The sequence below is a fragment of the Chiloscyllium plagiosum genome, chromosome 9 (genome assembly GCF_004010195.1).
Source record: "Chiloscyllium plagiosum isolate BGI_BamShark_2017 chromosome 9, ASM401019v2, whole genome shotgun sequence".
Lineage (NCBI taxonomy): Eukaryota > Metazoa > Chordata > Chondrichthyes > Orectolobiformes > Hemiscylliidae > Chiloscyllium > Chiloscyllium plagiosum.
Window position 1 is genome coordinate 21,888,504 of NC_057718.1, and position 14,229 is coordinate 21,902,732.

The 14,229-nt window shown below is 38.4% G+C and overlaps 1 protein-coding gene across 1 annotated transcript in view; it reads right to left on the reverse strand.

Moving 5' to 3' along the window:
• Positions 1 to 12,673, reverse strand: part of LOC122552694 (alpha-actinin-2-like) — a 96,082-nt gene extending 83,409 nt beyond the window's left edge. Inside the window, exon 1 of the mRNA XM_043695564.1 lies at positions 12,290 to 12,673. Within this exon, the coding sequence (XP_043551499.1) occupies positions 12,290 to 12,472 (183 nt within the window). The 5' untranslated portion in view covers positions 12,473 to 12,673. The remainder of the gene's footprint in view (positions 1 to 12,289) is intronic.
• Positions 12,674 to 14,229: the final 1,556 nt, after the last annotated feature.

A 14,229-nucleotide genomic window follows, 5' to 3' on the forward strand; every position in this document is an offset into this window, starting at 1 on the left:
AAAAGTGGTGTGGGTGGTTGGCAATGACATTTCAAAATGGCAACTGGTGCAGAAAATGGGCATGCCTTAGTCACTGCACATCTTCACTGCAAAGTCCATATTGTCTGTTTTAGCCCTTGTGCCTAGTTATGAAATGTCAATAAATAATATATTCAGGGAGTTAAAATTTTAAGCTGATGACTACTGTATATATTATATATCATGGCTAAAAGGGAAGATTTATATACTGAGCACAGGCAAATAGATGATTTTATTTGCTGAGTCAACTTATGCACCACAATTTACATTTAATTGTTTTTAAATAATATTTTTTGGAAATTCTTTTGTTCACTCTCTAAAACTTTCAATTAAAATTGATAACATCAGTGTATTTTACTTCCTGGTTTGTTGACTGAGAACACTTCAATGGAATTGGCTACTGGGCATTTTGATGACATCATTTTGACTGGATCTTGGAGAAACCTTTGATCTTGTGATACAAATTATATTGGGCAAAGAGAAGTCCATATTACATGGAGATCACTTGATTTTCATGAACAGCTTTCTTTGAGGCCAAAAGTGAATGCAGTCTCTTTGTTGCTGGTTTTGAAATCCAGACTATTGATATTTTAATCCATAATTTGTCTTGAATATTTGGATTCAGCAAAAGTGGAAACCATAAGTTGCACTTGGTTAGGCAGTCATGAGAAGCAGGCAGAAAAGAAAGAGGGCAAAATGTTGGAAAATGAAAGGACTGCTTTAAATCATTAATAAACACAGCATAATGCTGACCATTAGGTTGGAGACTGGCAAATCATGAAGTCTTCTAGTTTACCTTCATTGTAGGAAAATGCTCAAAGAACAAGTGGAGGGGCAACAGTTATGGTTTGCACTCAGAAATACAACAGCAAGTGTCATGTTTCTCATTGCTTTATGAGTGTTTATTCCATTTTAAGCTCTCCACTTCACTTCAAACTGTATGGCAGGGGGTTCAAAAATCTTTTGCCTGAATATTTATTAATGGAGAATTTAATTATGATTTCATCAGTGCCCACCAAGCCAAAACCCATGCAAAACACATTGTATCAGCTGAGACATTCACTCAAAAGTGTGAATATTTAATTGCGTAGGTGTTTATCTTAAATGACACTATGAATGTTAAATGGGAGAAAATAGCTGATAAAAAGCAGAGCATTGAAGATGCACAGAAATGAGATAAGCATTATTAACATCTCAACACCCTAGCTGATCTGCACTGACATGTGGCAGTTTATTTGTGAGAATTGGAGAGGTGAATTGCAAGAAGAGAGATTTGTTGATTGACTTGGTAAGGCTTACTAAATTCCTGTGGGTTGAGGTTCAGCTCCTCTGCTGAGCAGAAACAGGTAGTCCAACACTTAAGTTGGAAATATAACACTTGTCACCCATCACGTCATAGCTGGAAACAGACAAAAGTCTCATTAGTTCACACAGATCAACAATATCAATAGGACCTTGACGTAAATCTAAGTTCCCAATTAATGAAGTTTGCAAGAAACATTGCCCTTCCACTGGTGACGAGCATTGAGCATTCTGCTCTCTGTGGTCTTTAAAGGCATTGTTTCAACTCATTTCAACAGAAGTTCAAAATTAAAATATGTAAAGAATTTTTTTGTGCAACCAGGAGGAATCCTCTCTAAGAATCATTCCTCTCTCTTCCTTTAAACAGCAGCATGAGCTGATCAAAGTTTAGCACTGCATCTAATCTGTATTAAAGTGGTGAGCTGCAGACACCAATTGGTATTGGAAGTAGCTTTCTGGTCCCATCTGTCACAATTTGTGCACTAGCATAAAGTAAGCAGAATTATACCAATACACTTTGTGGGATAGAAATTGTGGCTATCCACAAGCATACAACAGCCACAAAGTCTAATTTCAAGGATCACTGTCATGATCCAACAGACAAAGAGACATCACCATTTTGTCAGGTACCCCTGATAGCTGTTTTGCGTATCAGGGTGATTGATACAAAAATGAGAGTTTGATACCTTTTAGTTCCCTCTATGGAAAAACTGGATAATCTTGGATGAAACAAGTGTCAAGTCTGTTTGGCTGCAATTTCTTCAGTGTGGCCTACACATTTAATGCCATCAAGTACTTTTTTTTTCATTTTAAGAACAAAACCATTGTTGTGAAGATACCGGTTGCTAGAGATCTCCCTCATTATCAGATATTCTACAGTGGATGAGCAGTAAATGTAATATTAATATTGTGAAGACTCTTTTCAGTTCTAAACCCTAACTATTGATTCCATCTGCCTACTGACAACAGTCTGAGAGTAAGCTTGTTGGTTTGTAAACTTGGTGTGACTTTTGATCCCAAGATAACTTTCTGACCTCATACTCTTGCCATTGCTAAGATTGCGTCTGTATTTCTACCTCTGTTACAAGCTTGACTTCACCAATGTCAGTTTGTCATGCTGTTGCCTGTAGACTTGATTATTCCAATGCATTGTGGGCTGACCTCCCACATTCTACTTGTTACAAACATCAGGCCTTCCAAAACTCTACTACTTGTGTCTTAACTTTCAGCAAGTAATATTCCATGTCACCCTATGTTCACAACACAGCAATACTGAAATTCCTTTCCTTATTTTTAAACTCCCTCAAGGCCTTGACCTACCTTTTCTTTAATCTCCACAACCAAGAACCCTAAGATCTCTCCACTGCTCTAAGTTTGGCCTCTTGTACAGTCCTGATTACAATTGCTCCAATTGGTTCAGTAGCTGAGGCCTCGAGCTCGAGAACTCCCTCTTATACCTCCAACCCTCTCTACATTGCTTTCCTCCTTTAAGGTGCATCTTAAAACCTACCTCGATGACCAAGCTTTTGGTCATTTCCTTTGTATTCTGTCATATTTTTTGTTTCATAATGCTCCCACAAAACACCAGGAGATATTTTGTTACATTTTAAAAGTTCCTAAAAATCAGTTGCAGATTCTTAGACATCTTGATTTCACTCATCTTCCAGGTGCCAGTGAGGGAAATGATTTGAGGTTCATTTTCATGGAGCTGTGGCAGTTCCTTTATTAATATGAAATGCATATTCTTAGCTGGGATGTATACTTTGTACATGGAGCTCCATGTACAAAGAACAGTCCAAGTGTAACTGAACCTCATAATATCTGGTCTACTTTTAACATTGATAACTGAGGGGCAATTAAATAGAGGTTTATTTACTAGCTATTATAAAATCATAACAATAGATAATCACAAGCACCCCAGGAGTTTTCCAATCAAGTTCAGCTATAATTTATAACACCAGCAGAATAAACAGAATAGGAATACACTTCAGTAATCAAGAAAGTGAATAACAAGACAATATCCTGTCAACCTGGAAGCTTCTTCCATATCACTCCTCTGAGCACAGCTGCGCTATTGTAGTAACTGCAGTAATTATCTATTTATGACCAATTCATTTATTTACTTAGTTCAGGTTTAAAAAAGCTTTAGTTTAATGCGACTAAGAATAAATATCCCATTAAAAAGACATATCTGGCAGCTGTTTCAGTTCTAAACATCCAATGGTACCATTTCAAAGGTGCACTGGGGTCACAATGTTTTTTTTAAAAGCAAAACTAATTCTAAACAAACAGAGCAAACATTTCTGTATCATTATTTGTTTAATTACAAGGAACAGTGGGATCTAATACTAATATGCTCAATGGTACTAAAGTCCAATTGCTACACATGTCCATAAGTTACAAAATTAAAAAGGATTTTAGTTATTACTATGTTCCAATATTTAGTTGCACAGATATTTGAGAAATTACAGATGGAGATGAGCAAATTACTTGGAAATAATCAGGGACAGTACGTAGCACATTACAGACAAGTTAAGTTGGACAAATTTGATATAATTATTGATTGTTCAGGTAAAGGAAAGGATTTCATATGTTGATATCGATTACAAAAGCAAAATGAAATAATTATTTTATGTGGTCCAACAGCTACTTTACAGATAGAATACTGTATACGGTTTTGGATGTCCTATTGTGTGAAGGTCATTAAATCCGCATCAACAGTAAACACGAAATTTGCCAGAATAATACAAGTGATGGACAATTGCCACTAAAGCAGAGAAGATTACATAGGGATGCAATAATGGTTTCTCTGGAATTATGAAGGATTTTGATAGTGGATAAAACAGAAGATGGAAGTCTTGTAGTGCAGCAGTAATGGTACCTCTGGGTCAGAAGGTAGGTGTTCAAGTCCCACCTGCCTCAGAAGTGTATCATAAAATAATTATAAATGGAAGGCAATTCTTCTGGCTGTCTGATATAATTGCTGTTGTAGTTGAAGTGAGCAACCATCATTATAGGTAAAGATAATGTGGAGAGAATAGAGCTATACGATTAAGTTTAGATTGCTCCAGAATCAGACCAAATGCTTTCTTTGGTGCTGGAACATTTAGGGTTCTAGGTAACTTAAAGGAGATACCATCAACATTACAGAGAAGAACTCTGCATTTCAGGTTACAAATGTATTACTTAATTGCCATGTGAATCTTTGATAGTGACTGTTAGTGTAAATTGAATCAAGAAAGAATCCATTTAAACATTGCTAAAAAGAGGCAAGGTAAAATTTTTCATCTTGTACTAATTAAGACTGGGATGCAAGAAATCAAATTTAAGTTGGTATAAATCAGTGTTATCTCTTTTTACCATGTAAAAATGTTGAACAAAAGCAAAAAATAAATATAAATATTAATTGCAACAGCCATCACCTAGTTGGTGAGTGCACTAACATCTGAATCAAGTTTCAGAGTTCAAGTCCCATTCAGTGCTGCAGCACTAAAATCAAAGCTGACACTGCAATGTAACACGGAGGTGTATTGCAGTACTGGGGGTGTTGTCTTTCATATGAGGTGTTAAGTTGAGGACCTCTCTTCCTGTCTATTAAAGATCTGATTGCACTATTTCCAGGAAAAGCAGGTCCTGGTCAATGTTTATACTTCAGTCAATAGCACAAAAACTAGACTGTGTGGTCGTTATCTCACTATTGACTTTGGAAGGTTGCAGTGACCAATTAGCTGCTGTTTTTCCTACACTACAACAATGACTACATTACAACGAATGAGGTACTTTTGGTAAGTGCTTTCTAATTCTTATCACAAGGGATGAAATATCAATGCAGTCTTTCTTCCCTTTTTATTCTGAAACCAAAATAAAGTACTAAAATGATTGGAATGCACTTTGGGGACAATAAATAATTATAAATGAAGAAGGAACTCAGCAGGTATACAGATTTGGATGAGAGAGATCATAGAAACATTTACTGACTAGTCAAACTCCATGCCCTATCCAGCCCTTTATAGTGATAGCTTTTTATTCTATTACATTGTTCTGTCTGACAAATTTGTACGCTATTAAATGACACAATTCAGACTGTTCACACCAAATCAATACTCAGCATGGTATTTAAAATTTGCATTCCCAAACAGTGAAGTTCCAGCACTAATCATTAGATTAGATTAGATTTCCTACAGTGTGGAAACAGGCCCCTCAGCCCAACCAGTCCACACCGCACATCTTTGCACTGTGGGAGGAAACTGGAGCACCAGGAGGAAATCCATGCAGACATGAGGAGAATATGAAAACTCTACACAGTCGCCAGAGACTGGAATCAAACTGGGACCCTGGCGCTGTGAGGCAGCAGTGCTAACCACCATGATACATCCTGCCAATCTGAAAAAGACAAATTGACATCTTCTGTTCGCTTTCTCTTAGAGATCCAATCTTCTATCCATTCCAGTGAGCTACCCCTACACCATGAGGATTATTTTTCTGCAACTTTAATGTGGCACTTGATCAAATGCCACCTAGAAATCTAAATGCTGCACATCTACTGGTTTCCCTTTATCTATGGTACATTATTTCCTGAAAGAACACCAATAGATCAGTCAAATAAGAATACCTTTTCACAAAACCATGTTGACTCTGATTATGTTGAACCTTTCTATAAAGATTTTACCATTTTCCATTTGACAGACATTAAACTAACGCACCTATGGTTTCCTGCTTTCTGCCTCCCTTCCTTTTAAAATCAAGCAATTACATTCACTATCTATCAATCTGAAGGGATTGTCCAGAATCAAGAGAATTTTGGAAAATTAAAACCGATGATAAATATGTAATTAGCTACACTTTTTAAGGCTGAAGCCATCAGGACCTAGTCCACTTGAGTCAAGAAAACGTGAAATTATATGACAAACTTCGATGAAAATGGAGGTACTTTTCATAAGAAAAATTCCAGATTGCTAAAGGGTACTGCCCCATCCATACTGCATATGTTTTTGCCTGGGCAATGTCAACTTGTCTTTTTAAAGCAAGCATTATCATTGTTCCTAAAATTATCAGACAAGTCTGGTTATTAAATGTCAAGGTTGTGCATAGATACAAGAGACAGTCTGCCAACAATTGCACTTCGAGGAAACCAGTAGCACATTCCATTGCCCAGTTGTAAAGCAGTGATTACATTATGCAGTCATCCACATTACAAAGTTATAGGTACATGTACAATCAGCATTCTAGTTTGTGTTACTTAAAGTTTTGAAGCACAGGCTTTAAATTCTATATTGGGAATACACAATTTGGCAATATTTTCATCCTGTTATTCCTAAAATATAGAATCAGTTCCAATTTCAGAAGCCCATAACATTAGAACCATTGACAAAATGTATATTCTCATACAAGACAAGAAATGTAGGCTTATACAATGAGATGGCATAAGACATAAGGGTCATTCAGCTCAAGTCGATTCTGCCATTTGATGATCTGATAATCCTCAACTCCACTTTCACGCCTTTTCCCCATAACTCTATTTCTTTACTGGTTATACATAGTCTATCTCAGCCTTGAAAATTCTTAAAACTCCTCTTCAATAAAGATATCCATAGATTCACAACCCTCTGAGAAGTTCCTCCTCATCTGTGTCTTAAATGGGTGACTCATTATTCTGAAACTGCTCTTGGTCCCAGACAAGGGGAAAAAAACAACTACCTTGTCAAATTCCCTCAGAATCTTTGATGTTTCAAAAAGGTCATCTCTCATTCTTCTAAACTCCAATGAGTACAGGCCTAACCTATTCAACCTCTTCTCATTTCACAGTTCCTCCAAACCTGGAATCAACCTGAAGCTTCTCCAAACTGCTTCCAATGACCGTATATCTTTTGTTAGATAGAGGGACTAAAACTATTCACAGTATTCCAGCTTTTAGACAGCTTTTAAAATGGGAGGTACTGTAACTTGCTCGAGAGCACAATCCTGTTCTTGCCCAATTCTGATTTTCTTCCTAATTGAGATTGTGCAATTCTGCTTTCCTCTTTCGCTTCTCATTCCACAGGCCCTTTCAGACTCACTGTCAGTGTACAGAAATGACTACATGCAGAACTATGGTTATACATTTAAATTCTCCACATTCTGGTGAATTAGAGTGACTGATGAGGCAACATGGCTCCCATACATCTTGCAGCTTTTATGTGGGTAAGGTTTGTTGCCCTTCCTGTGAAGATGCAGCAACACACCCTGCCAAAGCCAGGATCTCAGCCCACTTTCAGAAACACTCCATAATATTCCAAAGTGGCCTGTTTCTGGAGGTCAACTAATTGACCCAGGAACTCACTGTGCACAGCAATCATTTATCTCTTGTATGTCACCTCATTGAGGTGCTTCCAAGTCCTCACTAAAAATACTTGTCTGTAACCTTAGTCTCCAATGAGCAGACACAAACTATCCTTTATTCCTAGCATGGCAGCAGCCTGCTGGAAACTCATATGCAGTTTCCAGCTCTAATCTTTATGATAAATAAAATATCAGTATCTCAACTGGTGCCTGCAAGAGTTCGATCAAATGATCATTTGTGCTTGTTCCTCTTCCTGGAAGTGTGTAAACAAAAAAATCAGAAGGGAAGGTTGGTCTGAGAAAAATATATGGAGTGTAAAGCAAGACGTCCATGGTCACACTTTTAGCAGCTTGCTCATCATGCCAGATTGCCAGAGGAAAGTGACATCTAAGCCTGGAAAATATCATCATACTCAATGTTTTCTGCAATCCTAAATACCAAGGACTGTCACAGACAACCTCATGATGCAAAATGTGCCAAAATCTTCACAGGGGTCAGGAAATGCAGAGTTCCTTGTTACTCACTGGTTTTGTTTCTCTCCTCTTTGTTGTCCTACAAATAAAAAATTAGGAATGATGTTGGTGATATGTGTAGCTGGAGGTACATGGAAACAGTGTGAAGCTGGCAGCATTGGTAGGTCTGTGTTGCAGAATCTTGGTGTTAGGGCTGAGATCTGAATGCCAGAGTGCTGCTGGTTGAATGATGGGGGTGTGATGCATTGAGCAGTATGTGGGGTTTATGATGTGGCAGACAGATGCCATGCAAAGATGCACTCAGTGACCTTGACCATCGCTTTTGTTCATTAAGAGTCCTTATGCCACTGTTGCCAGGTCCTTAGGTACATGTGGCAGGAAGTGACTTCCTAGCCCCCTGCTCATATTTTCTTGAGGCTTATCCTAATGAGTCTTTTGGCTCACATGCTCATCACTGATATCTCCAGTCCTGCAACTGTGATTCTACAGTCCTCCCTTTCACTGGAGCTCCATTTTCTTTGTTAATAATTGTAGCAATTGCAATTAGCTGTGGCCTATTGTAATAAAGCGCATCTTTCCTTTAAGTGGGGCAAACTATTTTTAAGATTAGAAAGTTGGCTGTAGCAGGCACTATCAGCAAAATACTGCTCAGCTTCTTGCTAAGGCAGAGACAGTCAGCAGCTCATGAGGGCAACCAAGAATGCAGAAGCCACTGAGCTCAGTTCTACTAAGGAGCAAATAATTTAGTGGCACAACATTTACATGCTGCCTAACATTACTAGAACAAAGACAAGGAGGTTTAAAATCAGGGCAAATCAATTTGCCTTGCATGTAAAACAGTTTTTTTTTAAATAAAGGGAAAACATCTTATAAGACTCAACATCTGAAAATTCCTGTTAGGTGCCCTGGGCAGCAAAGTTTCATGTCAACAGTGCAAATTCCTAACATCTATGCTGTATAATACCAAAGTGCAAACAGGGACATGCAGAGACACTTCTCCTTTCAGAGTAAATATGAACTCCAGTCAATTCAGAACATAAGCTGAAATCTAGCAATTGATATACAATGATGCTTAAAGATTTCATATTTTTCACTAAAATGTACCAGAAAGTGTATGCATAAAACATTATCTTGAGTTTGGTGACATTATGAAAATAAGCACTTTCAACAAAATTTTTTCACTTAATTATGTTATAATTATAAAGTATTTTTCCAATGCTCTGTTATTTATTACTACTGAGTCATTAATTCCCCTGCTCCTCTCCAAAATATTAGTGTGTAAGTGACGACTGGTGCAAGGTCATTTCACTCTATGTTACGCAGTATCTAATGAGACCTTGACAAGCATAGATCTGTGATTTATGTTATTTTTAAAAAATTGTGAGGTCTCTTGTCCACTACTTCTCATTGAAGAAGTTTCTACAAATAGTGCCTCAGCTGTCCAGAAGGACAAAGCCTTGGATGAATCATTGCCTATGTTTTTTTCCTTCCCTCAGACAAATTAGCTCTTTTTCCTGGCTATTTGGAATCTCAATTATTTGAAGCAAATGCAGGATAGAGACTTATGGACCAGGCCAGATCCCCCCCTCAAAACATTCCAAGAAACTAGTCCAGACCCTAACTTTTCTAGTTGCTTTAAGCAGATACAAAAGTGACTATTCCAGGAGTGGTGCAGCTGGTTAAAGAAATACCCTCAGTTTTAAACAAAACAGGATTTATTTACAGAGTACCAAATGAAACACAAACAAAAAAAGAACATAATACAGAATAACTTAACCTATCCAAAAACCCAAAAGAATTTCCCAGCTTAATGATGCTATTCCAAATTCCTGCAACAGTCCCCATAAACACTCCTTGGTAAAAAAGGGCAAAAATCAAACATGTTCTTATAGGAGAGAGAAATGGTAGAGAGATTCAGCACGGAACACTTTCCATGTAGAGGTTTCTTTGACCAGCAGTCTCAACCAGCCAGACTGGTTGCTAAAACCAAACCAGGAAAAAGCTGATCTGGGAAAACTGGCCACTCCCCATTCATTTTACAAGTGTTTGTTTAAAAACTTAACTTCTTTGAGTAGATAACCCCAGACATTTCGGAATCTGTGTGTTTATGATCCCTCTTGGAAAAAAAAAATCAAGGATAACCTAATCTTGTTAAAGGAGCAGCACTGTCACAAGACAGACACTAACAACAGTGGAAACAGATTCAATAGTAACTTTCAAAAGTGAATTGCTTACACACTTGAATAGGAGTTATTTGTGTATCTGTAAGATTATAGAGAAAAGGGGGCAGTGAGACTAATCACATAGCTTTACGAAAGTATCAACATGGCCATGATGGGTCAAAGAATCAGATTGGATAAAATTCATTTCATTAGAATCTAGACACGAGTGTGGGATAGGGAAGTAAATTCGCTGGTTTTGACATGAACAGATTTTACTAAAACAAATGAAGTACTTCTTTCAGCTGAAGTTAATTTTTTTAAATGTACTGATTAGAAGCAATACTGAGTCAGAATTTGCATCATGCAATAGAGAGCGCTGACCAGGAAAAGAAATAAATCAGCCACACAAATTCTTGATTTTGTTTCTTCAATTATTTAAATCAAAGGGGCTCATGATTAACACTGAACAACCGTAACACACAAAAACAGAAAAAAAAATTCTGCATATTGAATGCCATATTTCCACGTCTCTTCATTATTGGACATCTGGGAGAACAAGTATAGGAAAATTGTGCAAAGTGGAAAGTGCACATTCCTCAACAGAAATAAAGACACAAAATGTAGGAATACTCAAAATGTTTCTGATGTTCAAAAAGTTATTGGCCTGAAGCATTAATTGTTTCTCTCTCTCTTTCCCCCCCCCCCCAGGTACAGCCTACCCTGTAAACTATTTTCCACATTTTGTGCTTTGATATCAGATTTCTATGATTTGCTGTGTTTAACAAAGCCTACACAAAATTTCCATGTGTTGGATTAAAAGGACAAAACTTATCAATGCACCATTATCGTCAGGCATTCCTACCTATCCAAGCTTCCATTATTTATTAGTTAGGTCATCAATAGCCCAAGAGCCAGAAACAATAAAAATTTGATCTACTATCATTTTTAGGGACCATGCACTGCTCATTAGAATAATTCTCAGGTATTGTTATTTATTAAGTATCTTGAAGGGAGTATATTACATTCCCTCCCTCCCAGTCCACATCTTTCAAAGTTTGTCTCCATTTCTGTGTAAGAGGCAAAGGAGGTGACAAACTAAGTCCCAGGAAAACACCATCTAATGTTCTTCTGCTGATGAGGGGTATCCAGCAAGGTGACATCATTGAGTCAAAGGTTGTTAGCTGGGACTGTAGAAGGTTGCTGAGAGAGGCGAAAGTGAAGCCATGGCAGCAAATTTGTAAATTTGAGGTTGGTGATTCTAAACTTAATGTGCAGTGCACTAAAGCACCCCAGCCAAAATAATTTTTTTTCTCCAAATAATTTAAAATAGAAGTTATGAAAGAACATTCAAAGAACAGTGTTTGACAAGTGTTTCTCGTTATTAACTGAGTGGGAGACAGCAACTGCTGCAAATAACTCTGGTTAAATACAATGGATTAGAGGGGATGATAAAACCTAGTGGTGCGTAGTTATTATTAGGTGTCATATCCATTCTAATCCAACATACGTCATTAGCTGTTTAAAACTCCCTTGGCAATTCCCATGCCATACAGAACACAGGAGTAACAATATGAAACTGTTGGCATCAAATTCATTACATATTGCATCTGTATCTGCTTTAATTGTGGAATACCATACAACTGTAAAGATCAATTTTGATTGTTTTTCACAAACTTTTAAACTTAGTCAGAAAACTGCAATACAAATGAACAATTCACTCCTGGAAAAACACAAATCACTAATGAATCAAATTGTCCCATTTATCAAGCAATAATTGCACCCATTCCCAACCTATTTAAGATATTGTAACCAAGCTTTGCTTGATGAAAAAGCTCACTTTTCATGACTGGCACCTTCTCGAATTCATATTGCTAACGATGACTTGGTTTTCTGTTTCCGTGGGGAATTTGTAAATAAATTGGCTGGGTTTAGAACTTACCTGGAGTATCAGAGTGACAGACTTTTTAATTTTTTGCAGAGAATTTTTGTTTATTAAAAAGCAACAAATCACTGACCTTTCTCTGCTGCTTCTCCCAGGCAGGGTCCAGCAGGAGGTCTCTATCCCAATCTTCTTCCTGCATCATGTACTCTTCCATCTCGCTCTCATAGTTGTGGTTGTAATGCACCGTTTCTTCTACCTGGGTCATGGTGTGGCTTTGGACATGGCTCACTGTCGTACTTTTCATTTGGGACATCATGATGTTTTTTTTCTTGAGTGGAATAGTTGCGGGACGGCACAATTCGGAGCCCTTAGGTATTGCTATTCTTAATATATCTTTCTTTCTCGATCGGCAAGTCAAGTGATATACACTTTAAGCTGTTGCTGTGAGAGCTACCTGCACTCAGGCTCCTCTCCCGTCCTCTATCCTTGTCCCCGGCTGTCAGCAAGCAGCACAGCGCGCACCCGCCGCCTTGTCCTAATAGCCGCGGTCACGTGAGTGGCGCGCGCACCCGCCCGGGACGGCGTGGGATTGTCCAAGAATAGATATGACCGTCCCCGAGGACTGTTGTAGCGGTGTGGTAGTCTCCCTTCCTCTAAGCTAGAAGACCCGGGTCTAAGTCTCATCTGCTCCAAAGGTCCAACGTTATCACACCTGTAACGGGTTGATTGGAAAATAATTCCAACCCTTGAGGATGCCTCAGAACAATTTCTCAACCAGCCTGAAACGGTCAGTTCATCCTGTGTGCGAAATGCTTGAGGACACTTTGGGTGGAAAAGATTGCAAAACTTTAAGCGTGCAGATGACACGCAAAGCTGTGACGAGGATTCCGCAAGGGGATGGAGAGACTGCTGGAATGGGAGAATACAGCGTAGAGCAAATTAGTGTCAGTTTGTTTGAAATTTCTGTGAGTTTCCTCATTTGCACGAACCACAGTTACAACCCTTTAATTGTCTACATTCCAGGAGAAATTGATGGATTTCTCTACTTTCCAAAGATGTTGATCATCTCAGTTGAGATTTCACTGTAGTATTGCACTGTTGGGAGTTATGTTTTATATCCTTAGATCAGAGTTTACTGCTATCACTTGATTGCATATCATTCCTATGACAATTGGACCACAAATGATTTTCTTTCTTTTGTCAAAAGAACATAAAGAGATTGGAAAGGAAGTGAGCCAGAACCAGAAACTGAATCGTGATGTCCAGCAGTGTAGTTGTGGTAGAGAAACAGTACAACTAATAAAACTGTGTCAAATATTACCATCTGATTGAAGGGACTGCCAAACTTGTGAGATGAAACTGGCAGCAATTATTCCTGGTTATTGGTTGCTCCAGACATCGGGACATGATTTTGTTGATGTTAGGTAGAAGGAACCATGCCCTGAATTATGCCCCACATTGGAAAGCTGACAAGTTCATTCATTTTTCCAGAAATAAGAACAAAGAGCTGTAACTATAAGGACTGTAATAATGAGGAGACCCACAGTTTAAGAGAAGGTGATGGTGGTAACGGAGGAAGCTTTTCATGTTGTCCATTGTCACCAGGTAGAAAATCTAACTCCGCTAACTTGCGGAATAAAAGCAAGGCTGTAGATATTGCCTACTTGGAGTCTCGGAGATATTTGGCATTCTCTCATAAAACAAAGATGTTTGACATGATGCTTCTTTTTCTAGACTAACATGGATGAATGGTTTGGAGGTGCCAGTGTTGGACAGGGTGTACAAAGTTAAAAATCACACAACACCAGGTCATGGCTGAAAAATGTGTTGCTGGAAAAGCGCAGCAGGTCAGGCAGCATCCAAGGAGCAGGAGAATCAACGTTTCGGGCTTAAGCCCTTCTTCAGGAATGAGGAGGGTGTGCCAAGCAGGCTAAGATAAAAGGTAGGGAGGAGGGACTAGGGGGAGGGGCATTGGGAATGCGATAAGTGGAAAGAGGTTAAGGTGAGGGTGATAGGCCGGAGAGTGGGTGGGGGCGGAGAGGTCGGGAAGAAGATTGCAGGTCAATAAGGCGG